Consider the following 27,176-nt stretch of genomic DNA (forward strand, 5'->3'; position numbering starts at 1 on the left):
AACACAGGTGTGGGTGATCTCTAGTGAGAGTCTCTGCAGAAGAAAGGATAATTTCAGCACTGATGCTTCTAGCAATATCACTAAAGAAATGCACACAACTAAACCAAAGAGGCATTCTGTCACTATGTGTAGCAAGAGAAAGGCAGAACGATGTCAGCAATTGTTTATCCCTTTCTGTTGCCACATATATTTTAATATTTATTATAACGGAATTCTGCTGAGGACAGGGACAAGAACATAATAGAATATTATAGCATGATATTTCCTTCATTTTTTGGCTAGCTCTTCCTCAATCAGGCCAATAGCTAAAGGGTATTTACATACTAAGCTTACAGAAGTCAACATGGCAGAGATCTAAAAAATAAATAACCAATCTGCAGAAGCAGATTAAGGTAGTGCTTAAGCTGTAAATCCTTTGAAAATCAATGATAGACAGGTTAGCAGCTTTCCGTCATGAAGGAGGCAACATGATAAGGATTCAGTGTACTTGGAATGCAAGGAAAAAAAATGACCACTGATGGGATGGATGGTCTGAAAAATCCATCAAGTAGGTGAGTAGATAATCTTCCAGTCAGGCTGTAGCCATTGGGAACACTTAGTCCTAAAGCGCTATAAATAAGAGGTCAGAAATTGTAAGAAATTATTCTGCAGACTCCTTCATATTCCAGAGGAATTGCTTCAGGGTCTTCCAGTCTGGGTCACTAGTTCAAGCTGTTGTTGTTAGCAGGTGTGGTGTGCTGTCTCCCAAGGACTTGAAAGTGAGGGAAATGAGGTTGCCTTCACAAAATGACACTATAGAATCCTCATGTAAGTTTTCCAAATTGAGAGAGTCAAGTCACCTTTCTGTCATAGAAGGGCTCTGGAAATGAAGTATACATGGCAGACATGACAGAGGTGACATTAACCTGACTTCCTGTATTAATGTATCTGACAAATGGGAGAATAAACTCATCAAAGATGGGAAACCTCTGAAAAGGGATCTCCTGAAAAATGGTGGCATTATGGTGTCATTGCTGTCTGAGGAAGAGGACTGGCAACCTGGATGCCCTCAAATTCTCCCCTCCCCTTCGGAGGAAGTGTGCATATGGTAAGATGTGGTTGGCAGGATATTTCAGCCTGATGTTATTAACATGAAAGCCATTTAAATTTCCTGCTCCTGCGCTTACAATGCAGACTTTGGAAGATTATCTGATGCCACGTGCAGGTTTAATTGCAGGAAGGAGGATACACTGGTCATAAGGTTTTGAGTATTTTTAATGTCATAGCATTTATTTTGTATTATGGATAGCAACATGGTGTTGGAGCACAGTTTATCTTGCCATATAGCTATCTCCATGGGGAAAGTTTGCTGATCCTGTGCTAGCTCCCAGGGTGAACACAATAATTATAGCAACTAAATTCAAATGTGGTATGGCCCCAGCACGGTCTTACGTTTATTAGTTAATTTGATCTTTATGTCAACTCTATGAATAGTCAGACTAATTTTATAGATGAGGAAAATGTAAATGGAAGAGGATGTGTCACTTGCCCAACATCAACCCAGTCAAATGAGAAGAACACTGAACATTCAACTTAGAATTAGCTTTTTAATTCTAGGCCATAATCACGATAATGTACAGTCATTCTATTTACTACAGACTGAAATCTCTTATTTACCATTCTCAAGTGTAAACAGAAAATGTGAAAATGAAAAGTTTTTTCCAAAGTACTCCTGAAACACAACCTAATGTGATATATAAAGTAATCAGGAGAGAAAGCCACTAACTGTTATGTATTGTCTCCTCTTCTTCCCCTGGTGAGAATAATCATGTCAAATGCTTGATTTTTGAGTAAAACTGTTGATATTTGACCTTGGGCTCTATTACCACATAATATATATGTGCTGTCCTACCGTTCAAAATTCCTGAAAGTGTGGCACTCAGAACCATAACTCTCCCTATGAACTTCAGAGAAGGGCTGGGACTTACATGTGAAAAGCTTGGAATTCTGCTTGTAATATTTGGGTTTAGAAGGTTGTTGCACGCATAGCTGGCCCTGCATGTTTCACACCACGGTGATTGAATAGAAGATCTCAGCTCCAAGGGCTGAGGTCAGAGGTTGGAAATAGTCCAGTAACCCAGGTATGGAATGGTGCCCACGGAGGCCTGTGACAACCAGCCTGCCAGCATATGGGTTCTAGATGGTTGCATGAGTAGTGAGTACCAAAGAGCCTGTTTTTTATTGAATTTCCTCCAAGATCTCAGATGGCCTCTCACTGTTGGAGACTGAAGACTCTGGTGTTAGAGCTGATGGACTGTGAAGGCCACATATTTCAGGAGACCTAAGAAGATGGATGTGAAGCCAATCTAGTCATGCATGCATTATAGGATTATTTAGGATTACTCAATCATTTGCCAGAATAACAGTTCTATAAACACTTAAAAGGACTAAGAATAAAACACAGCCAGGCTATTAAATAGCTAATGTTTCAGATCCTGTAGCTAGACAGAGCTGAGTTTAAATCTGGCTTTTTCTCTCCTTTTCTTTTCTTTCCTTTCTTTTTCTTTTCTTTTCTTTCCTTTCTTTTTCTTTTTTTCTTTTTTTTTCTTTTCTTTTCTCTTTTCTTCTCTTCCCTTTGTCTCTTTTCTTTTTCTTTTACATGCATTAGCTGTGATATCTTAGGAAATCTTGTTCATTCTCTGCATCTGTGTTCCCCCATAATTCAAAAGAGATAATATTAGTTCACAATGAATGGAGATATTGTGGGGAATTTAAGCCTGTAATGTATATAAAGTACTTGATGACGTTCAAAAGCCCAAGTGAGCATCAATAGCTGTTGTTTTGACATCTTTGTTAGAAATAGCCAAGCAGTTCCATTAGTTCCAGAGATGCTACAACAAATTAAAGTGAAAGAGAAAGAGAGGAATAGCTAGTTTTGCATAGGAGAGTTTAAGTAGACTTCATTGATGAGTTATCACCTAGGTAGAGTCTTCAAGGCATAAGCAAAATTTCAATAAAGCAAGAAGAGAAGGTACTCTTGGAGAAAGAAATGAACTTTCTATGATGTGATCTGTACAGACAGCTGGTAAAGTTGGTTCATACTCACTAAAATGTCTGGACCTAGAATTGGCTCATGACTGCTAAGTCCCAAACGAAAACAAGAGGACAGACTGAAATGCTAAAGGGAACCCTAAAAATCTGAAAATAAGAACAAGAACAAAACAATCCGGTAGAGTGATCATAGACAGGGATGGGAAATGATGAACAAGTACAGGAGGGAAGAAAGGATTCATGGGCAAGAAATAGCAGTCAGAGCTCTGTGGAGCCGGGAGACTTAGAGAAGAGCATCTTGTTTGAATGAATGTCAAAGTGGAAATCTGTTCCCGGTGGAGCCAGAGATGGCTACTCAAAGACCCAGAGGAGTAAACATGAAATGATCATTAAAGGGAAGAAAAACCTTGGTGTAAGTCTTCATACCACCCCTACAATCTGTGCAAACCTGAGTCACATGAATCATAATCATATGTTTCCATATTTGAAAATGTAAAACCATTGCATTGATCTGATAAGACTGGTGTGAGTCTAGAAGGGACTAATGCATTTAAAGTGCTTAGGGAACTGACTGGCTGGTGACACAACAATGTGTACATCTGGGACTATAGAAACTGGTCAATGCAAATTTAATACCAGGGAAAATAATATAATAGTCATCAAATTACTTCCCATTCCTCAGAGGAGTAGGAGATATTGTACAACAATTCAAGTTGGACATCTGAAAAGTCAATGTCAGATCAATTTAATTGTCCTTATTTGAAGGAGATTAGAGAAAGGTAAAGTATAAACTATAATGGAACTGACTATGCCTTTATCTGTCTCCATGGCGTTCTTTAAAGGGCAGACTGCAAGAAATTCTTTAGACCATCATGCCCACAAGAATGTTTGGTAGAAAGCTATTAAACATTTGATGAAATAAATTAAGTTTGATAAATACCGAGTCAAACAGGTTACTTTATGGCTGAACTTCCTAGACATTTCTAATAATGTGATGTGACCATGTAAAAATTAGTAAAACAAAATTTTCTAATTCTTACTTTGCCATAGAATTTAGAAAGATGGTATGGGTTTATGTGTACGGTGTGTATAGGCAGGTATTCACATGTATAAATCTTGTGTGCACCTGCCATGTTGCACATGTAGAGGTCAGAAGGCAGCCTTCGGTGTCAGAAATTTCTTTGCACTCTGTTTGAGAGTGTGTTGTTTGTTGCTGCACAGCTTTGTCTAGTAGGCTCATGAGCTCGACAGCAGAACTTCTCAACTGCCCTAATGCTGTGATTCTCTAATACAGCTCCTCATATTGCGATGACTGCCAACCATAACATTATTTTTTTGTTACTTCATAACTATAATTTTTCTATAGCTATGAATTGCAATGTAAATATCTCTGTGTTACGGTCATCTTCGAATAACCCCCGTGAAAGGGCTCTTTGACTTTAGAGTGGGCATGACCCACAGATTGAGAACCTCTGATGTGCACTCTCTTAGCTTCATCTCTCAGCTTGATGAAGGAGTGCTGGGATTACAGATGCTCACTAACATATCTGGCTTTAATTGATTTGGTGTATCTAAACTCTGGTCCTTGAACTTACATATAAAGTGCTTTATCCATTGACCTATCTCTCAAGCCTGTTATAGAGTATTACTAATTGTAGAAGTACACCATTTGAGAAGGAGATGTACAGACATTATATTTAGTTGGAGATACAGCTTTTACAAGGAGAACATTAAACTGCATTTAGAAAAACATCATGGGTAAGACATTGCTACTTAATACATTTATTCATGAACTGGACAAGAAGAATCAAGAAAGTAATGAGTAGGCATTATATTGGACAGAGCTTCTTTCTACTTGAAAAATAAAAATAAAGATCTTGATGAACATGCATGTGTCTTTAAAGGCTCCAAGTCTTAAATATAAGCACAATGAAAAACACATCATCAGAGAAGTTCTTACTTGGCTTTGGCCAAGTTTATCATAGTAAAAAGCACAGAGTAGTGAGGTACATCTAGCAGATTTGGGGCAATTTTATTTCAAATGTTGGTACTCCATACACTTCTTTTCTGGTGCTATATGTATCATGGGCAAAAGGCTTCGGGTTGCTCTAAAATGGGATAACTTCAGGGCTCAGGGACTCCCAGAAAGCTCCCAGTTTGAGTTCCTAAGTGTGAGTGTCCTTGAAGAGGACCTTAAAAGAAAGACCTCCTACCTTTCTACCTCAAACCCATGGAGGTATACAGAACCAGACACGGTCCTGCCTCCTTGTGATTCTAAGTATAGAGATTGCTAGTGATTAGTGGCATCTCTAGGCCACCAAGGTAAATGTTGAAGGTTGCGGTCCCTTCCTTTCCATTTCAATGACTTGAAGTTTTTTTTTATGGAGATATGACATCCTCAGAGTGTCTCTTAGACAGCTGTCTTACAGTGTACCAATTAAAGTTAAGTGAGGATATGTGTGTGTCTCTCTGTGTGTATGTGTGTGAACATGCATGTGCTGGCACATCATGCATATGAGAATAACCAATATGGAGGGGAACAATGAAAGTGCAATAGGTTCTGGAAAACAAAATGAAATTCAAAGGACCTTTGAAAAATAACTTTACAAAAATTGAAGTAGAGATAATTAGGGAGACAAGTAAGATGCCTCTTCTTTAAGCTTTGTAGAAGAGAAGAGCTTGGTTCTTGAGTTGAAGAATCATAGCAATGCACTTTGAAGACAGGCAACCAAGTATGAGACATGGAAACACTTTAACACGAGGATGAGTTATGTTTGGGGAAATTGTTAACCTGGAATAAATAAAACCAGGACAAATAGAGTTCTTATACTACTTAGAAAGGAAGAAAGGGACAAGATGAAGAGACTTTCGCCACTGAAGGGAAGAAAGAAATTACGTTAATAAAGCTGCCCAAAAGAGGACACGGCTGTCTTATATAAAAGAACCTTAAAATAAAATTATTTTGTACATTTTGTGACAGGTGTTATGTAAAGCATATTGCGTGAATTAGCTTCTTAATCTTCTCAAAATTCCTGTGAGGGAAGAACTGTTATCCCCTCCTCGCACTAAGAATGGGAAACAGGATGTTGGTGAGGATAGATTATTAGCAAGTGGAGGGATGCGGTTTTGATCTTGTAACACACGGCCAAATTGTGAAAGTATTTATTGCCATTTTGGGGTGTTTTAATCACAACCTAGACTGTTAGAGAATGTGTTGATTTCAAGACTTTTCTATACCATTTTTAAAGTCCTCCCTCAAGTTCTTGCTGTATTGATGACTGGAACATTGAATTGATCTCTTAGCCCTTGGGTGCATATATCATTTTTCAGCTTGAACAGTTGTGAAAGAATTACAGTTGTTCATAGAAGGCCAGTGAAATCAGCAGAGGGGATAGTTAAACAATTAGGGGAAATCAAAGGGGGTTATGGTCATTTGGCAAGGACTAACTTGGTGGCATTTACTATGTAAAAAGTTAAGGAGTAAAAAACTCATTTCAGGAAGGAAGCGTCTCAGAACCAAAATCTTCCTAGAGAAAACAATCTGAAAAACCGATTATTTGAGTGACAGTGAGTAGAACAGGCAGAACAGGGCTGCGTCAGGGTGAAGCTAATGTCTTTAGTAGTAGCCTAACTGTTGCCCTTTTAGTGACCTTGGCGAGTCTTGGCCTTAAACATGAACCAGAGTGTTAGAAAGTATGCGTGTGCTTGGCCCTCTTTTATACTCCCCCGTTAAAGGATCATCAGAACCTGAAGGTGACATGTGGGCCATTGTCACTTCGGGAAAGCTTTAAACTAAGTTTGACAACTGTGATGACAGGAGTTCTCAGGTAGCCAGATGTCAGAGACTGTAACAGATAACCTCAGGAAATCCCTTCCAAAGTTGTGAGTTCCTGGCTTCCAGTGACCACAGAAAGCTCACAGTCCCCATTAATAAAAATCACCTGAAAAAAGAATCGAGGTTTTTGCCGAAAAGAGCTTTAATGTGTTAATTTTGTAGCAAGAAGCCAGTTTCCTGCTTTAACACAGAGAGAAACTGAACATTCTTACAAAGGTATTTTTTTTTTTAACCTCTGGGAGGACTCTTTTCTGCTTCATAGAAATTTATCCTAATTTCATTCCCCCGCACTCCATAGCGTGTTACCTGGTCCATTACTCTGACATGTAACGTGATAAAGCTCAGGTTCTTGTGATATTGGTTTTCGGCGGCATGGCTTCTCCCAGCTGCTGCTTTGAAGTACCAGATAACATTCTTAGCCTTGCATGGAGCCTGTGGCTCACTTGTTCAACTTCTCATTGTCCTGTGGCTGTTCTGACTTCTTGCTGTGCGGTTCGGTGGGAATCTTGCCCTTTCTCTGCCTTTTACAGAGGCTAAACCTTAGACTTTTCCAGGTGGCTAATCATTGCATTCTCAGAATTGTGTAGATTATTCAGGAAACAGTGCTTTTACTTCTTAAGCATGGGAACTTTGGCCTTTACATATGCAGGGATGTCACTGAGCTATGCCCATGAGTCTTAGTGAGTCCCATGAACAAAGATACTGCCTGTGTTCTTTCACAAACAGACAAAAACCTGTTTACTTCATGTGACATCCTGAACGTTTATAGTCATGCCTTTTATCCAAAGGCATCCACTGCTCAGATAATCCTGAGCAGGCACAGCTGGGAAAAGCCAGCTCTCTTCCTAGGCAATATTATGGACCACCTAGAAGCGAAGGGGCCAACCTTCTCTGGACAAAGCATCTTTTGGTAGAAACGGAACTATCAATACTCAAAGGTTTCTGGAACTTGTTTTTGGATAGTCAGTATTGAGAATTTCAAGGCTTGCGCTGTGGTAATAGGATATTAACTTGGGAGAGGAAAAAAAGTCACCTCATCCCTCACCTACTTAGAACACAATTGCTTCTGTAATTTTTAAGAACTATTTTGCAACACATTTAATGGGAAGGTTAGAGGACTGAATCTAACAGGCGATTAGAGTGCTAACACATGCTTACAAATGGTAAAATCAGGAATAAATCTTATTCTGCATTTTGAACAGGAAAGAGGCAAAGTCACAATTGCAAGTGGAACCCAAAAAGAATGCACTCAGCATGCACAGAGCGTATTGCAATGGAGCAGTGTTACTCACAGGTGTTTGCAGTGCCTTTGGGGATGGGGAGGTATGAGCCGGGACTCCAAGGTCGGCCCTGGTAATTCTTCTTGCATTTCCCACAGTCGGGACCTGTAGTGTTGTGCTCACATTCACATGTCAGTTTGCTGTTGTCATACAAACATGAAGTGGCATGCAGGTTGCACTTGCACCTAGGCATGGAAGAGACAAAGAGTTCACTGTCAGTCAAGTTGGTCTTAGCAGTCTAGCTACAGAAGGCTCACATGGCACTCCTCAAACCACATAGCATTTTTGTGCTATACAGAAACAAGTGACGAAATACATGGAGACCTGTAAGCTTAGACGACAAAAGCTTTGTAACAAAGGCCTTTGGGAGAAGGGACCATTGAAATGTAACCATCTGAAGGCACCATTTTGAAGAAGCTTAATACTAGTCTAGTCTACATGGGCCTGACGTACTCCTTGGACAGTTGTGCTCCTAAAAACTTGCCCCCAAAGCCATCCAACATATTGTCTCCAGTGGATGGTTCATCTGACATCAAAAGTTTGACAAGTTCATGAGTTGCTTTGGCTTTAAAGAAAGATGTTGTCTCTTTCATATCAAGACAAGTCTCATTTGTTGAAAGAACATGACAACCATTGAAACAACTTGATACTCAGCAGTTTTCTAAGGACTTGACAGCTTATAATCAGACTTTCTCATTCTGGGACTGAATAATCGCAGGGACTTTTCCATCAAGCCTTCCCCCTGTCCTCAGGGGAGGCAATACAGCAATCTTTACACTTCCCATTCACAACATACATCAACCTATGTGGCAATCACAAGGTCTCTCAGAAACAGGCCAACTGACTCTAGCAATCCTAGAAAATACAAAATAAAGACACAAACATGTCCGTGACAGTGATTTGAGGCCACTAACTGTGACTTAGAAAGAGCAGTAACATATTAGAAGCAACAGTGGAACACATGATTTCCTAACCCACTCCCACATTCAAAGTCTTTGACTGAAACTGTAAAGACCAACTTGCTATTTGTCAAGGCAGCAGGTAGAAAATTGTCTCACATCCTTTCCAGGCCATATCCTCAGAGGCGGGGGAACCCACCTTGACAGAATGACCGTGACTAGGAATGTGCCCACACAGAGCAGAATGACCATGAATAGAGATCTGTGCCCACACAGAGAGGACCAGGGATAAAATACCAACATACGTCAGACTCAGGAACTGAAATGTCACCTGCGTGTAGGTGTGTTAAAATGAGAATCTTCTGTGAACTAGGTAAGAATAGCCAGACCTGAGCTTCATAAAGACAAATACTGTGATGCGGTGTATATTTTCTTTGGAGGAAGATGTCATAAACTAGAAAAAAAATGGCAGAATAATTTTCATAGGTGGAAATGGAATTGTTTAACTACTGATGTTATTTCTACTCTATCTACATAGCAATGGCTATTCTCTTTTGATGCAAATGGGCTCCTATTCACTACAAGGAAGAAAATGAATGGCTATGACTGTGACCTAAAGATCCTTGGCTTTCTTCTAAGAAGGAAAAAGTATAGTTCTGGAAGCAATGGCCATTTATTTAAATCTCTCTGAGAAGACCAAGCCTCAGTTTCCTAATGGCTCTTCCATAATGAATAGTTCTAGCTAAAACTCCCTCTGTGTAGTTATTATTTATGATAAGGTGGAAGAATAGTTTCATTGAAGTAATAGAAATCCAACTTAAATATATAAATATATAAATAGTATTTTTTGAAGATTCACGTTTTCACCATCTGTCTAAAAGGAAAGAAGGAAGCAATTGATTTAAACAGTGTTTAATTGTGAACCAGACCCTAGAACAATCTCTGATATGCAGGCAGTTGCATGTGCTAGTGTATTTTATTAAAAGACCTTGTTCTTTCCTGACATTAGCACCTTTATTTATGGATGTGTTTGTACATATGGAGGATGTTTGAAACCCAAGTGTGAGAAGCACCAGTTCCTATTGATTAAACATCCTATCTGCTGATAAAAATTTCAAATGAGGAAATGAACAACGTGACCCCGAAGAATACGCTTGCTTCATGTTTGGAGTCTGAGAATGCAAACAGCCAGTATGAACTGGATTATTTATCTTGCAACTTTTAATATGTGCATAACTAATGACTGGCCTTTGAGGTCCAGACAATTTCCATTCTAAACATTCTAGACATTATATTAGCTGGGAAAGTTATTCTTTGAATAACAAAAGGAGGTGAAAGGAGGATAGATCGTTGTTACTATTTTTTTCTCAGATTTTTTTTGCAGTAAAAGATTCATTCTTACTTGTCTAAAAGCTTGTTATCGAAGGTTTAACTTAGTACATAATCTGTAATCAAAACTCATACACATCTCTAGCATTACTTTTCTGATTAATGATGTTACTTCCATGTGTTGGCTTGCTTAATTCTTACTTAAGGTTCTTTGTAGTTTTAAAAATATTAACTCAGTGTACGGTCTCTTTTATCCTCTGGAAAGAGTAGTAGCCACTGTGCACCTGGCCTTCTCTGGCTATTTTCTTGTATTAGTTGGGCCTTTCTGTTGTGGTGATAAAACACCATGAGCAAAAACAACTTGGGAGAAAAAGGTTTACTTTATCTTACAGCTTATAGCCCATCATCCAAGGATCTTAAGGCAGAAACTCAAGCAGGGAAGAAACCTAGTGGCCAGAACTGAAGGAGAAGCCATGGAAGATCACTGCCTACTAGTAGTATTCACTTCTTCAGTTTGCTTTTTTATACACTCTCATGTTATGTACTCAGGAGTGGCACCCCTGACAGTGAGCTAGGCCCTCCCACAACAGTTGTTACTCAAGAAAATGCCCCCTGCACTGGCCTTTTTGTAGGCATTGTCTCAACTGGGATTCCTTCTTTCCAGATAACTCTAGCTTGTGTCAAGTTGAAGATAGCAATACACAACAAAAGAAAAGAATTCCTAAGCAGGAGATTGCTTCACTCTTCCTTTTGACTTTCATGTACTTGTATCTTCATTAACTCCCCTTTTTCTCACTCCAAGGAGCAAGCATCTCCTGTTAGACTCATGCATATCTTCTATATGGGAAGTGCAATAGATAATCTCTCTTGCCCTGGCTTCTTCAGAAGTGTTGATTGTGGAATACTCCTTTCACTTGCTGGCTATCCCTGCTGGATGCCTGAGCTCAATGACAGGACCCTCTCTACTGTCTAACCTCTACACAGGCTGTTCCTTTGATTTCTATCTTAACATTATCAGCCTTGGACACTATTTTTCCTTTATTTTCTTCTGTTGTCCTAATTTTTCTTCAGTTACAGACATTTTATAACCAATTTATCTTTCTCATCAACCCACAAATGCAAAAATTTCCCTGAAAATGTGAAGAAAATTTAAGGAGACCTGGATTCACTATGTCCTACAGGGGTCCATGAAAGTCTCTCTTGTTATCAGCAGGTAACATCATGCAATCAATGTGTCCACAATGCCAGCATCTGTATCCTCATCACAGGTCTTTTCCACTGGTCTCAGATGTAGTTATCAAAAATGCCTGTGGACATACATTTGAAACCCAAGCCAATTACACCATTTCTGAGTTTTCTTCTTAAGAATTATTATCTTGGTCAACTGAACCTCTTTTACCTCAGTTTTTCAAGAATGGTTTGCCCCATCTCTTTCATGCTCCACCTAACTGCTCATCACTCCATAGCATGCCCAATCCTCAGATGACTGCTCCTTCAGTATCTTAGTTTTAGCAGAGATTATGCCCTTGGTAGTGATTGTCAGTGTGACTTTGTCTTTTACAACAACTTCTAAACAGAAGTGAATGCTGTAGTTACACTTCTCTCTGAACAACACCAATTCTTAGTTTCAATCAGTCTTTTACTCAAATACCTTTGGCTCATTCCGGACTTAGAGCTATTTTAAGATTATGTATTATTATCCGAATAGGGTCTAAGCCCTGTAATATGCCTTCAAATTCCTCTGCAATTTACCTCTTTTTTCTTTTCTAGCTTCACTGTTAAACCCTCTAATTCTATCCTTGGTTCTTTGAACTCTACATTTCTGATACGATTACAAATTATTTATTCTTACTTCAACATTTTCTTCTCCATCCCATTCTCCTTCACCTTGGTAATTTTTACTTTAGATGTGAACTTTGAAAGCTCAGTGCCTGGTTCTTTGTTAGTCTACTGAATGTATTTCCCACCATGTAGAATGCTGATCTTCTGTGCATCTACATGAAGCTCTTGATGTCTCTGCAATTGATTCAGGCTGTATTTCAGTTGTTTTTCTGATGTTGCCCTCTCTGAGAGGCCACAGTCATGTCTGCCTATTTATTGCAGCAAACTCAGCATGTAGCAAGGTGTTTGACACATTATAGGTTGCCAGATGGTATTAGATGTTTATACAAGGGACTAGAAAATAAGGAGGTCCTATGAAGGTAGAAACTTCATGAGTGTGTCATACTGTGTCTAGCATAGCAATAGACTGATAGTAGTTAGTAAACATTGGAGCAGATCAAATACTACAATGTATGATAAAAACTGTCATATGCCTTGTTATTAGTTTTTTTTTACAAAAATCACTTCACATTTGGCAAAGAGAATTCTATCAAATTAGTGAGATCTTATAAACCCAATTTAATTTTAATTTAAACTCTCAAGGGTTTTCCAGATGATTGAAATTGAACCTAAGAGCTATCCCATAATGATCCTACAAGATCTAGGAAAAGGACATAGCCCAAGGGAGAAGAACAACAGGGTGTGGTATACCATAGTCATGGTGGAGTCTGTGCCTTTTATCTTCAGGCCCTCATGCTGGGAAGGCAACCCTGGTTTAGCTGGTGCTTGATGAAGCCTTGTTTTGGCATTGGATAGTGCTTAACATGTCTCAAGAAGTGAATCTGATGGTCCTAGGTGGATTTGGAGCTATTGCTCCTAGTCCTTGTGACAGTTATGTGTCAGTGCCAAGTGTGGAAAGTAGATGCAATGGTGCCATGGCTCTGGCCTGTATTTGGAAACAACTCCCTTTCCCCTTCCACAGCTCTCTTTATTCTTATCACTCCCATTCCAATCAGAAGCTAAACTCCCTTATTTAGAGTCCTTGCCAACCAGAGTGACTTTTCCTCTGAAGGTTAAAAAAAAAAAAAAAGAAAGAAAGAAAGAAAAGAAAAGAAAATGGATTTCAGTGTTGGGCAATTGCTCTCAATTCTTGATGTCATGACTTCTGACCTTATGATGGGTGGAGGGCAGATTTCTGATCTAACCCACTTGTCTCTGACAGATTCATTATGTATGTTGATGGTCACCCCCCTCCCATGTCTACTGTCACCACAGGAGAGGCAGTATACAGGCAGAGATCTAAGCCTCTGTTGATAATCAAATATCTGGTGCTCTGAAGAGCTGAGCCTATTCACTCATGTTGTTTACATACAGAGAACTCATATAAAGATACTGCAGATAGAACTAATTGACTTGCATGTACCTTGAAGATCTATTTGTGTTCATGTGACAAATATCAGACGCTGTCAAATAAGAGCTTTTCTTTCAGACATCTCAACAGAAATAAGCTCTACTCTATACTCCAAACTTAATGAACAGCAGAGTGTTCTTGCTTTCAACCAGGTCTGTACTTCCTGTATTTTAGTGACCAGCTGTCATGAGTCAATTTAATCTTGCTTATAAAATCGCTCCAATATTTAGTTCTATGCCACCTGCCAGTAGGTATGAAAAACCCACGCAGTCTGCCCGGTTTTTCTTTATAACTTAATATATCTATTCTGGGCCAGAATTTCCTGCCAGCCAGAGGTCTGTGCAGTCTATTAGAAATGTTTCCAATAAGGACACAGGACAGGGGGAAACTTCCTGTCTAAAAAGTAAATCAGAAAGCAGGGTCAGGTTCTATCTTGCAGGTTCTGGGTTTATCTACTCTTTCTCCTGGACCGATTTATCATGAAGTAAAAGAAGTTAAAGCCTCACAGATATTTCAGACACAGAGTAGGAACCTAGCAACAAAGTCACATGGTCATATGCTTTTGTAAAATTTCCTCATATAAGACTTTGTGTGTAAGAGGTCCTCTACATAATGAACTGAGTCTCAACTCACCTCTCTGATAGCTCTACAAGATATGTTTTAGCTATTACCAGAACTGACCTGAATCTGTCTTTCATTACAGTTCCCACTCTGGATTACCCTTGATTATATAAATGGTTTTTGAAAATGTGTCAGCATTGATATTGGAGCGTTGTAAATTTCTTTTAAAAGAGAAGGACAATCATTTACAATGAGTGTGTCAATGCTTTCCTGCTTCTGCAGCTCCTTATCTCGCTTCCCATTGACACGTGAATTCCTGGCTCTTACCTCAATAGGTTATTTGAAATGGAGTTTGTAATAAAGGAACTTCCAGATTCCATGTTCTGACATTAGCGTTAAAAAAATGTGAATCCAAGTGCAGACATTTCCACTTACTTGCTATTAACCCACAGATGAATTGATGGCAAATCTTGATTATTAACTTGATGAAATTTAAAATCATCATGAAAAATAAGCGTTGAGCCTGTTTAGTGAGGGAGATTTTAGACCAGAAGATCTCCCCTAAATGTGGGTGGCAGCATTCCACAGGCTGATGTCCTGGACTGACTACAGAGGAAGAGTGGAGCTGAGAAACCTTCCCCTTGCTTTGTTTTCTGACTGTGGTTGTAATGTAACCTAATGGTTATAATTGTCCCACACTGTGTGCCCTGCCCTGCCCACCATGATGGAATGTTCTTTCAAATTGTGACCAAGAATAAACCTTCTTTAATTAAGTTGCTTTGGTTTGGTATTCTGTCAGAGTAAACAAGAAAATAACTATTTGCAGATGACCAACTTATCAAATAAACAGCATTGTGGCTCTAATGTGGACAGAATACTCCCAAGCACATGGCAATGTACAAAGGTTTCTGTTTGTTTTGTAGATGTCACACAGATTTCTACAAGCTTCAAAATAATGTCGAGTTTGGCATTAATAACTACAGGTGATGCAATTGAGTACTAAAGGGTTATAAAAACAACAGACCAAGATGGAGCAGTCATTCAGAGGGTGGGCAGGCTGCCACCAGAGCCCTGTTTTTGATGTTTAGAAGGCTCTCTCTTTAAAGTATGGTTTAGTCTCAGTTGTTTCGTTGGTAAACCACAAACAACAAATGGATGTGTTTTGAAGGACACTTGCGGAGACTGAACAAAATAATGCATGCCAGGTATGACTATCTAGCACAAAAGCCCTAATAAGTACCTTTTAAATATTAATATTTCTATAATATTTCAACTATCAATTGACCTACAAATCCTTCCTGTAATTATTCTGATATCAAGTAGGAAGCAACCTGGAAATGTCTACAGTTATTCAATCTACTGTGTATCGAAGAGGAGACATACATAGAACGTAGTCCATAAAATGGTAATAGTCTGTCTATTTGATCCTGATGGAATCAGGACTTAGGTTAATGAGTCCATATTGTCTCTAAGATACAGAGGGTGAACTCCCTTTCAGCCATCAGAGGGACAACCTCTATGGGTAAAAAAATGTGGAACAGTAGAAGCTGCTGTGCTGTCTTCCACAGGTCCTTCTGATAAAGGCTTGCTCTTCTGGTTTCTGCTACTGGAAAGTAGAAGAGTCAGGGGATGTGGGAGGCACAGGTTGAGGAACCCTGGATCTCAGATCAGCTCAACTACAGTTAGGGAAATATAGTTCAAAGCACCTGCCTGTCAATGGAAAGGAGCAGGGACGACACATCTGCCTTGTTTCAAGCATATTTTTTTTTATCATAAACACGTACTAACCTATCTTTGTATGTGTATGTGGTAAGTACTTAATAAACATAGAGTATTATTACTACCATCCTCATTATGATTAATCACTTCTCTGTATTGAACATAATCCCACAAGGAAAAAAGGGGTCCCAATCTTCCTGTGGTCTTCCTATCCATTTCTTCCTTTTAATAACAGACTTGAGGGCAGCTTATTACTGAATGTAATTTTGGTAAATTATACAGTATGTAAAGTGCAAGTTGAATGTTGTTAATAATAAACTTTTTAAAAATAAGCTTTCCCATGCCTGTGAGTGGAAGAGCAAATGAGACTGGAACAGTGGGCTTGCACTGGGACATCTGTCCAGTAGAAAAAGTCACCAGGTGTGAAGGGACTGTCTCTGTAAGACAAAAGAGCTACTTGCTATCCAGTGGGAAAGCTTCTTCTGCCACCAGCATTTTGAGTATCAACCAGGGTCTTAATTGGGACTCTCTTCTTCTGAGCTCTGTTCTTTGGAAAGTCAGTTCTGTAAATGGATTCTCACACACTTGCTTTAGAAGCACAAGTGATGGCAGCTAGAGTTTTCTTTGGGGACTTAAAACAAAGAAGACGATCATGATCCACCCTTCACTGACATCATGATCTTTGACTGTTTTAAAATATACAAGGTTATTTGCTTGCCTGCAGAGCAAAAGAATGAGAGCCAGTCTCTTCTGAACTTACTAAGTAAAGTGAGCTAGATACCTTGCATCCTAAAAACCTTTAAAAAGTTTTTATTTAACCCTTCCTTGAGACCCTAGACTTGCTTACAATGAATTGTCTGACTACATGATTCGCGAAGCTGCAGGTTATTTTAAGTGATATCAAAAATAGCCCTTTTCTTTTTCTATTTCTGAGATAGCTAGTGAAGGGTAAAGTGCCATGGCTGTAAAATTAAAAATAGGAGGTTCTACATTTCAGATAATGCACTATCTGAGATCAGTGCAGAGAAATGATGGTACTATGTGACCTGCTACTAAACTTATGAGCATCCCGCTAACGGTTAGTCCAAAGAATGAAGACAATACAAGATGCATCCTGAGGTCCAGGTTGCTACACTGTTCTGAAGGCTGTCAAGTAAAGACCGTAGTAAATTAAAACTAAGATAACCCCAGGCCAGGTTAATTGAAAAGATGACTCCTGATGCTTGTTTTATTCACAGAGATAGTGGACCAACAGTGGGGTATCTGAGATACAGATTCCTACAGATTCCTAGCATTCACACAGCTAGGCTTTGTAAGAGATGAGACAGTGTGGTCCTAGGTGCTTGGAGTCTGGAGATATAGAAGTATGAACTCATATTTTTGGTCTTCCATGAATCTACTGACTTCTTCATGGTATCAGTTAAAACCTTTAATACAGGTTTACAAGGAGAACCACAGCAGTCAGAAGGATTTTTGATACGTTCAGGAAATTCATACTCAGCCATTCTGTGGCTCATACTAATGAACTTCTACTTTTTTTCTCCTTAGAGTCACACAGGGAACACTTTCTTTCACCTAGGTTTAGGCAGCTCTTCGGTGTGTATGCTTGCTTTCCTAAAGCAAGCCTTATCTAAGCAGCTGTATGAGAGTTAGATTACATGGAGAAGCCTAGATAAATAGATCTATGGAAAGAAACTCAAATAGCCAGCCCTGTGTGCAAGAATAGAACCCACTTCATCAGCCTTAGCCTGTACTTTAGTTTACACTAAAAATTTTGAGAGGAAATTGAATTAGATTCCCATGGGTGGTATGGAAAATTGGGGGAAATAGGTTTCTTCTAATTCTCCCTTCTTGAGAAATAAGATAATATCCAGTAAAAAACGTGTGCACCTGGCACAGACTGTTTTTATTCCCTATATTTGGTGGCCCAGTTTTATTAACCTCTAGAAAAGACAAAGTTTTAAAGGCAAAAACAAATAACCAAACAAAAGATGAGAATGAAAACGATAGACATACACACAAAGAGGGGGAAATGGTGCCAATAAGAACCTGGTCCTGCTTTTTAACCAGGTTCTATTAACCATAGCTATAGGACCTCATCCTGTTTCATGACCAGTGATGCAACCTGTGATCAAAAGCTACAAAGCAAAGAAACCAAAGTCCTTGTGACAGAATTGAAAACAATGAGATATGACGTAGTCCAAGAGAAATGGCATCACCAAGAAAATAAAGTAGCTAGTAGCCACAGGGTTTATCAATACCAGTATAATAGTCAGTCCACTACTTACTGTCAGTTAAATATCAGAAGAGGGCTCAAAACTAGAGCTGTGGGAATGTCTTAGTGTAAAGAAATATTTTAATTAGTTTGACATGGGTCAAAGTCAGACTTTACACACAAGTGAAATATGACCAAGAAACCTGAGTTCAACTGCAAGCACTGGTTATTCTGTTCAGTTAAGCCTATTTGCCCATAGGGTCATGTAAGAATGTTCTATAGTATATTAGTATTAAAAAGGGGGTGTATTATTTAGGAAGAGACTATCAAGAACATATCCTCAAATGGAATAGAAGGACATAGGCTCTCTCTCTCTCTCTCTCTCTCTCTCTCTCTCTCTCTCTCTCTCTCTCTCTCTTTCTCTCTTTCTTCTTCCCTTCCTTCCCCCTTGCCTATCTCCTTTTGTTTCAGACAAGAGGTTAAAAAGTCTGTTCCTATACATACTCATCCATAATGTGCTACCTGATCTTAGGCTCAATACAATAGAGAAAATTGATCTAGGACAGCAAATTCCAAAACTATAAATTAAAATATAACTAGGTAGTAGTGGCATACACCTTTAATCAGATCTCAAGAAGCAGAGGCAGATGGACCTCTGAGTTCAAGACCAATCTGGTCATTAGATTGGGAATGATTCTCTGAGGTGCGAAGGATTTGTTCCAACTATGACAATTGTGCCACACTGAGTGTGTCACTGACCTCGCCTTGTGGCACCATCTTAGCCATAATGCTTATAAAACTAAAGGTAGGTCTTCAGTTCCTGCTTCATAACAAATCTTTTGTCCCAACCCTCTTTATTATGATGGTAAATTTAGGTAGAAAATTCCAACTTCCATCTCCAGAGGTCATGAGAAAAGCCAGGTTTACTCAACCAATGTGTTCATTTCCCAGTGCAAAATATTGGTTCAAACATGAGAATGTGCCCCAATTGCTGTTGAAGTTGACCTTGCTGATGTCATTAGACAGGGTCTTTTTGCTTCCATTATTATGATATTCCTAGAAGGTAAACTTGAAAGTTCTCGGGGTCATTGAGAAAACCTAGCAGAAAGTAAAGTTAGGGGAGAGAGCAAGACAAGAGGCAGGGCCATGAACTGTGAACTTCCTGTCTCCTGAGTTCCAGCCTGCCTGAACCTAGATCTAGCCTGGATTTCTGCTCAAGTGAATCAGAGTACCACCCATCTGTTCTGTTTAAACTATCTCGAATTGTATTTCTGCCTACTAAATGATTCTAACAAACACGAGTAAGAATAAATCCTGTCCTTTTTCTCTGTTCCTACCAGCTCCAGGCAGATTCAGCTAGGTTGGCCACACTACTTCAAGTCACTGATGACAGGGAGGACAGGGATAGGAAAGGTGTGCAAAAGTGTATTGGATGAGTAGATCATTCTGTGAAGGATTTAGAATTAGTGAATGGAGAAACGTGACCAGTCAGAGGCAGCCATTAGATGAGCTAGACAACTTCAAAGCCTTCCTTCACCTGTTGTTCTGATGTTAGATGACACTTAGATCTCCTTTCCTTTGTCTTTTCCTCTTTTTCCTTCACATTCCCTATTCCTTTGCTTTGTGAAATGGAATGGCCTTTTAAAGGTGAGGTTTGAAATGATGTGTTTTGGAGTTGGGGAGCAATGCATTAGCTAGAATCCACCCTTGATCACTCTTAAAACATTTATCCTTAGGTCAGTTGCTATGCTTCTCAGAATCTAGTCTCTCACCTACAAGACAGAGACACAGATGAGCTGTTTGCATGGCTTATAGCTTCTGAATGAGGTAAGGCATCATGTGCCACCAACAAATAGCTTATAAGCAGGTGCTCAGTAAATTGTCATATCCACCAGATATCGCCAGGAGTTGTTATATACATCCATTAGACATTTATCATATATGAGACCATGGTTGTATGAAGCTCACAAGAAGGAGGGACTTATAGTTTCACCCCATTTACTCCTCAATTTCTCACTTTTGTTTTTCATACAACAGCAGAATGAGAGGATAAAACCTGTGCATATCAAACACCACAACTTAGAGCACAGGCATAAGAACTCTGTTGTGCAGGCCTAAACTTGCATTCCCTGAACAGGGCTTTCAATGATGCCTGGGGTGAAGTACTCTTCAGTGATTATTGGAAGGATTATCTAAATCCACTCCTTTTCTATGGAGATATGAAAATACCAGTTTAGAGAAACAATTACAAGAAACAATCCAGCTCTCCTATTCTGGTCTATTTTGAACGTCCATTATTAGGAAGAGTTTCCTGATGATATTCGATTTCATAACTGCAGCAGCTTTACCCAAGACAGACAGGCAGGAACCATTGCTCCATTTCATAGGTAAGCAAACAGAAAAACAATAGAATATCCCCAAACCCAAAACCTTAGCCCTAAGGGGTCTGCAAGTTTTGGAATACAAAGCCAGACTCCATGTCCTTTGGAGGCCCACTGTTCAGCTCACTACATCTTCCCATCCCTTCCATTCCCTTCCATTAATTATGCTAAAGCAAGACAACTTTTTTCTTTCCTCCAAGACCATAAAAATGGAGTTTATTTTGGTCCTGATTTTAGTTTCCAAACATGTCTAGTCTATATTTAAAGGGTTATCAAAACCATTTAGTGGAAGAGGGGAGATAAAGGAAGTGGTGGAAGAGGTTTTCTCTTTCTTTTCTTTCCTTTTTATTTTATTTTTTTATTTGTTTTGTTTGCTTGAGAAAATCTTGCTCTGCAGATTCATTTTTCTTTCAATGTTGCTCTGCCACTCAGACCTCTGTTTCCTAATCTGCAGCTCTGGGCAATCTCATAGGCTTCTAATGCAGAACAATTATTCTCCTTGAGTCCTCTATAAATGTCACCTGCTGTCTTTAGCATCCCTGTCATTTGCTTGGGCTTCACTGCCTTTGCCATTATTTTGTTTAGGAGATGAACAGCTAACTACATATCCAGGCTTCAAAAATCTTGGTGTGCAGAGTTTTGCATAACACCTCTGCTTTCAGAGGGACAGTTTCCGGATACAGGAACTTAGGATCTTCCACCAATTCTAATATTCTGGTGCCCACACACTGTAGGTCAGATGCAACCTTAAAATTTCAGGTACTTGAATGAAATCTGAAAGATGCTCTTGATCTCAGATGCCCAGATGTAAAAATAAGTCCCCTGAAATTCAGGCAGAAGCTTCTAGAAGTCCAAAAGACCTATAGTCTGTAGAGGTCCCCTGGCATGACCATAGAAAAGAAGTGACCTGTGTTTTTCCTAATAAGAGCCACGTGATGGTGGTGAGAATGGTCACAATGCAGCCCTGGGCCTTGAGGTTTGCCTTCACTTGAGGGCCCTCCAGAAGAGCAGCCTACAACAAAAGCAAATGGAAATTGCTTCTCCTGCAGGACTGGAAATATCAAATGCGGAGCGTGGTGTAGCCTTTTAATCCACAGGGTAGCCAAGTAAAGGTCAATTACCTCACTTAGAGAAATGAAAGGCATGGAGTAAAAGTCAAATAGATACGGCTGTTAGATAATGTATTTCAAGCATGAAAATGAGGATTTTTCTATTGCAGGGTTATATTTAATGCCCTGGTAAACACAAGAGCTTTACGACAAAGAGGGAGATATGAGGCTGACAGGGAACCTGCCCGACAGAGTGCCCTCTGCTCGATGTGTGGGTCGGTGTGGTCATCACTGATGAGTGTCAGGACCCTGCCGGGAAGCAGGCAGACTGGCTGCAGCCATCAGAGTCCAAGGAACAGGTGGTACTGTGGGTGGTTCAGAGGTTTAAAGCTATGAAGACACCCTCTGCAGTTATATCCTTGTCTCCCTGTCTCTGGGTTGTCTCACCTATGATCCTTGTCACTTGGCTTTATCCCTCTTCTGACACATTTTCTGTGCATCTGACACAAGATGAGCAGCAGCTCTGGCTGAATAAAGTAGAAAGGTCTTATGCGTTCCTCCCCCCAGTTATGACTCTAGTCCAAGTTTGTTCCTCCACCCTTTCTGCTCCAGAATTGAATTTTCCCTTCAAACAGTATTAAGGTGCATCCTTCCTGGTTTCTGCATCTCTGGGTAATCATATTTGGATTATTAGGTTTTTCATTCTATTCACCCTAAAGCACCTACCTGGCTAAATCTCTGGTCATGTCTCTACCGTGGTTTAGGCCCCCTGTTTTTCACTCTATCAGAAACCTCATCAGAGTCACAGGCAGTGTGCTAGGCTTGGATCAAGATGTATTTCTGCTGTTAATTCAAGCTATTTTACCCGAAGAAACATTGTGAGTTTCTTGGCCACTGTATCAGAAGATACAGCACATTAGGCATGGTCTTCCAGTTCCTTCAGCCACACCCACCTTTGTCTCCTAAGGCTGCAAAATCATTCACTTTCTGTTCATATTTTCAAAACAACCATTGACATTCAATGAGGATATTCATGTCGAGGCTATTTTTATATCAATTAATGCTGTCCAATCCACTTGGTGGCTCTGTCAGAAATATCAACAGTGTGTCTGATAAAATGTGAGAATGGGGGGCTGATGAGATGGCTCAGTGGTTAAGAGCACCGACTGCTCTTCTGAAGGTTCTGAGTTCAAATCCCAACAACCACATGGTGGCTCACAACTATCTGTAACAGGATCTGACGCCCTCTTCTGGAGTGTCTGAAGACAACTACAGTGTACTCACATATAATAAAATAAAATAAATAAATCTTAAAAAAAATAAAATGTGAGAATGGGACTGATGGCTTTTGTTCTAGACATAATACTTTGGTGGACTCCTCATCCATGATGCCTTCTCAGGGAAGCCCCAACTATGGAATATAATCTAAAGGCAGTTATGGTGTAACATCCCCCCTAAAAAGATGAGTTTATCAATTTTCTGGTTGGTCATGCAAACTCCTGTGCGTGTGTGTTTTGCAGATGTAAATTTCTAAGGATCCTGAACACCACCCACATATGGCAGATAAACATACAGTTTCTTCAACACTTGCTCATAGGAAATTAGTAGAGTCTGTGAGAGAGAACGTGTATGGTCTCTTAATCTCCTTTTGTTGGAGAAAATGTAGAGCAGAGGTGTCAGGCTAAGCTTGGTGCCTACCAACTATTCTAGATTTTGGAGTTGTAAAGATGGCGTGAAGGAGGAATGGAGAGAGCTGAGGAAACCTTCTATTGGATAGGGCATATAAGAATGTCTCATCATCTCCAGATAGAAGGGAGAATATCCCGTATAAAAATGTAATTTCCAAATCCTTTTTATGTTGGCCGTTGGGGACATTGGAAATATCACAGAGGTTTTATGATGTCTCTGTAGCGAAACAATAGGGAAGCCACTGTGTGAGAAGTGGCAGTGAATGGGGAGATACTCAGGTATTCATAGACAAGTCCATTGTTACTAGACAAAGCCTTCTGGGAAATTTGCATTACATGGTAATGCTTATCATTTAACCTCTGTGTAGTCCTTCAATGTTCCTCATGCTTTCCATGAAATGCTGCTGAGCTTAATGATTTATTTTAGGGAACTATGTGCTCACAACTAGGAGAAAATGTATATAACTAGAAGTTTAATGAACCCCTTATATTATAGCAGAATGGGGTAGGAGAGCAGGTTACACATCTCTCTAATCCAGAGACTTCAGGTGCCCCTGCAGAGCTGTAGACTCACTTCTTCGGTCTAACATGTTATTCCGATTGAGGATATCCTAAACTTGAATAAATGGGCAGCAGCTATAATTATTTATGGATAGGTAGGCGTTTCTCAGGTAGTTAGGGATGGACAGACCTGTGATCATGAAGGAAGAGTAGAGAACAATTTTCACACGCACTCAGGACAGAATTTGACAAACAGCAAAAGAGGATAGGAGGTGTCCAAGACAAAGAAAACCCAGAAATTGTTTGGGAGATTCCACTCTAGGTATCATGCCTACAAACACATTCAAAACTTCCATGTATGGATAGATGTAGTTGCACATGCCTTTACTTCCAGAGGCAGTGCGTTCAAAAACAGACTGGTCTACATATTGAATTCTAGGTCATCCAGGGATACACAGAGAGATGCTGTCTAAAACAGAAAAGTCTCCTGTTGTATTAACTGAAAATCATAATAAAGATTTAAGATCAAAAACATAATTCAATATAGATGAAGAATTCACTAGAAAGAGCTAAAATAAAGTAATAGTGAATTTGTAGGGACTGCCATAGAAACTCTTTAAAATGAAATACATAGAGAAATAGGGAAAGCATTGTGAAGTGTAAGCCAGCATCAAGTGACCCTGGGTACATAGAAAAGCTAAGTCCCTGTAGGGACAAAGAGAACAACAGGCAGAACACCTGGGGGAAAATGCCAAAAATATTGTAATTTTTATCAAAAGCAAGAAATGTGATAAGCTTCAAGTATTAGAAATGGCAAGCATAATGAGTTCCAAGTATAAAGAAAACTATACCAAACCTTCACAAACAAACTGCCCCAAATCTGTGACAAAGAACTCTCTAAATGAAGGAAGAGGAGAAATGACACATTGTGCTTAGGTATCTCCTTAGAAATATTACAGCCTAGAAGGCAGCAAAGCATAAGAAAATTAAGCAAGTCATACAAAAAAAGTAAATGTGTCAATTGAGAGTTCTTTACTCAATAAATTACCTTTAAAAGATAAGACAAGACTGAAAACAGGTTCAAAGACTCAAAAGCTTCAATATTTCTTTCCGTACTAAGCAAGGTTAATAGACGTTCCCTGAGTTCTGAGGTAGAAGGAGGAGAGGAGCAGATGGAAAGTGAGTTGGACACACAGACACACACACATACACACACACACACACACACACACACACACACACACAAAATGAGGACCACTCACTGTTTGTTGTCATGCTGTTTGACATGAGCTGTAAAAACATAAAGGTGAGAGTACTGTAATTATATGGTGGATAGTTTGCTAGCTTATAGCTGGAGAGGTATGGCAACACCTGAATTCAGTGTAGGATGACACAAGTGTTGTGACCCACTTTAAAGCAATCCCCAAATATCAAACCAGAAAGGAAGTGGGCGAAGGGCATAGAGAAGATTTCCAAACAGTTCACTAATCTGAAGAATGTAAAAGGGAGTGGAGGGCAAAAATGGAACTAAGAGAAAGCAAATAAGATGTTAGATTTAAACCTCATCTATTGATAATCATACTGAATGTAAATTATGTGAATACTCTAGTTAAGACACATATTTAAAAATAGACTGATGTATGTTGTCTAGAATCAGGTCATGTTAAAAACTAAAAAGGAAGCTGAAATGGGGCGGTGAGTCAGATACAGCAGATTTCTGGACAAAAACCCAGGGAAAGTGGGTAATTTAACAATGACAAGGAAACAACATAGCTATCACCATTTATACCATTAGAGATGGAGCTCCAACATGTTTCTTAAAGCATCTGTTTCTTTTTACTTTATAAATTGACACACACCCTAGAAGTCTAACGTTCACATGGATATAGGAGGCCTGAAACGGCCAAAGCAATTCTGCAAAAAGAGCAAAGATTGGAGACTAACACTCTCTCGCTCCATGACTCATAAAGCCGGATTAGTTAAAACAGTGTGATATTGGTGTAAAGATAGATTAGAGAACAGAAGTGTCCAGAAATACACACACACACACACACACACACACACACACACACACACACACACACACTTATGTATAAGTGATTTTTCACAAAAATGCAAAGGCATTTCAGTAGATAAAGGGTACTTTTATTCCAACACTAACTGGGTCTAGAACAGTTGGTCACATAAAAATGGATTTCTATCTATAACATTTGAAAAAAATGATTTAAATGTTGATCATACAATTAAATATGAACACCCAAAACTTATCAGAAGAAAACACAGATAACATTTGAGTTGGAAAATACTTTGCAATTGTAACAGTAATCTAATCAATTCACAACAACAAATTTTGAAACTGAAATGATTTTTTCTCCAAAAGATTATGTTCCACACATGTGCCAAACACACTAACACACACACACACACACACACACACACACACACACACACACACACACACACGAAAATGGAAAAAAGAAAAAGAACCATGTTAACAGAAAAATAATGACAAAGTATAGTCTGGAAAGAAGTACTTGCAAGATATGTCAACAACAAAAATGTCTTCAGAGTACAAGTCTAAAGCACAAGAAGGCAATCTGTGTGTGGGGCTGCATGTGTGTGTGTATGTGGAGACCTGAGGATGCTATCAGGAATTTTTCTGTATTGCTCTCCCTCTTCTAGTGAGGCAGGGTCTCTCAGACTTTCCATTGTACTGGAATAACAGGCAAGTCTTCCCTTCTGTACAACATTTAAGTGGGTTCAGGAGATCTAAAATCCAGTCTTCACACTTGCTTGGCAAAAGTTTTGGTCAGGAAACACTCTCCCTAGCCCTAATTTATTTGAAAATAAAGAAAAATGATCATAAAAATTGTTAAAGATTTCAAATATTACTTAATCAAGAAATTACATGTAAACTTGGAAAATGAGTCTCATTGCCATTAATCTTTTTTTTTTTTTTTTGAGACAAGGTTTTTCTGTGTAGTTTGGGATATCTTGGAACTTTCCCTCTGCCTCCCGAGTACTGGGCTTAAAGGCATGCACCATCACTGCCTGGTGCCATTAATCATTTTTAAAGTGCTAATAAAAATCACAGTGTGGGAGCACCAAGATGGCTCAGTAGGAAAATACCCTTACTGTGAAATCTGATGCCTTGAGTTCAATCCCTGAGCCCCACATGCTGGAAAGAGAATTAACTTTTGGAAATTATCCTTTGACCTCCACATTCATGCTGTGACATGTACCTATATGTCCATGTATGTTCTCACATGCACAAACACAAAAATATAAATGAAAACTTTAAAACGCATGTTGGTGGAAACATAGTTTATTGTAGTTAGCTTAATTGATAATCTTGGCTAGTCTCCAGAATTTGTTGGTAAGCTCTTATTGCTAAAGCTGGAGATACAGTATGCTTGAGTCTTAGAACAAAGAAAAATCAAACTAGTACCAACCTAGA

At 39.2% G+C, this 27,176-nt stretch overlaps 1 protein-coding gene across 4 annotated transcripts in view; it reads right to left on the reverse strand.

Moving 5' to 3' along the window:
• The window catches only part of Ntng1 (netrin G1), a 345,729-nt gene that overhangs the window by 80,380 nt on the left and 238,173 nt on the right, over positions 1–27,176 (reverse strand). For all 4 annotated transcript variants that reach the window (XR_003836247.1, XR_003836246.1, XM_021157555.1 and 1 more), the window contains exon 4: positions 8,158–8,330. Coding sequence is in view for 2 of the 4 variants with exons in the window: in XM_021157555.1 (XP_021013214.1) it covers positions 8,158–8,330 (173 nt within the window). In the remaining 2 variants the exon portion in view is untranslated. The remainder of the gene's footprint in view (positions 1–8,157; positions 8,331–27,176) is intronic.

This window comes from Mus caroli, chromosome 3, assembly GCF_900094665.2.
Source record: "Mus caroli chromosome 3, CAROLI_EIJ_v1.1, whole genome shotgun sequence".
Classification (NCBI taxonomy): Eukaryota; Metazoa; Chordata; class Mammalia; order Rodentia; family Muridae; genus Mus; species Mus caroli.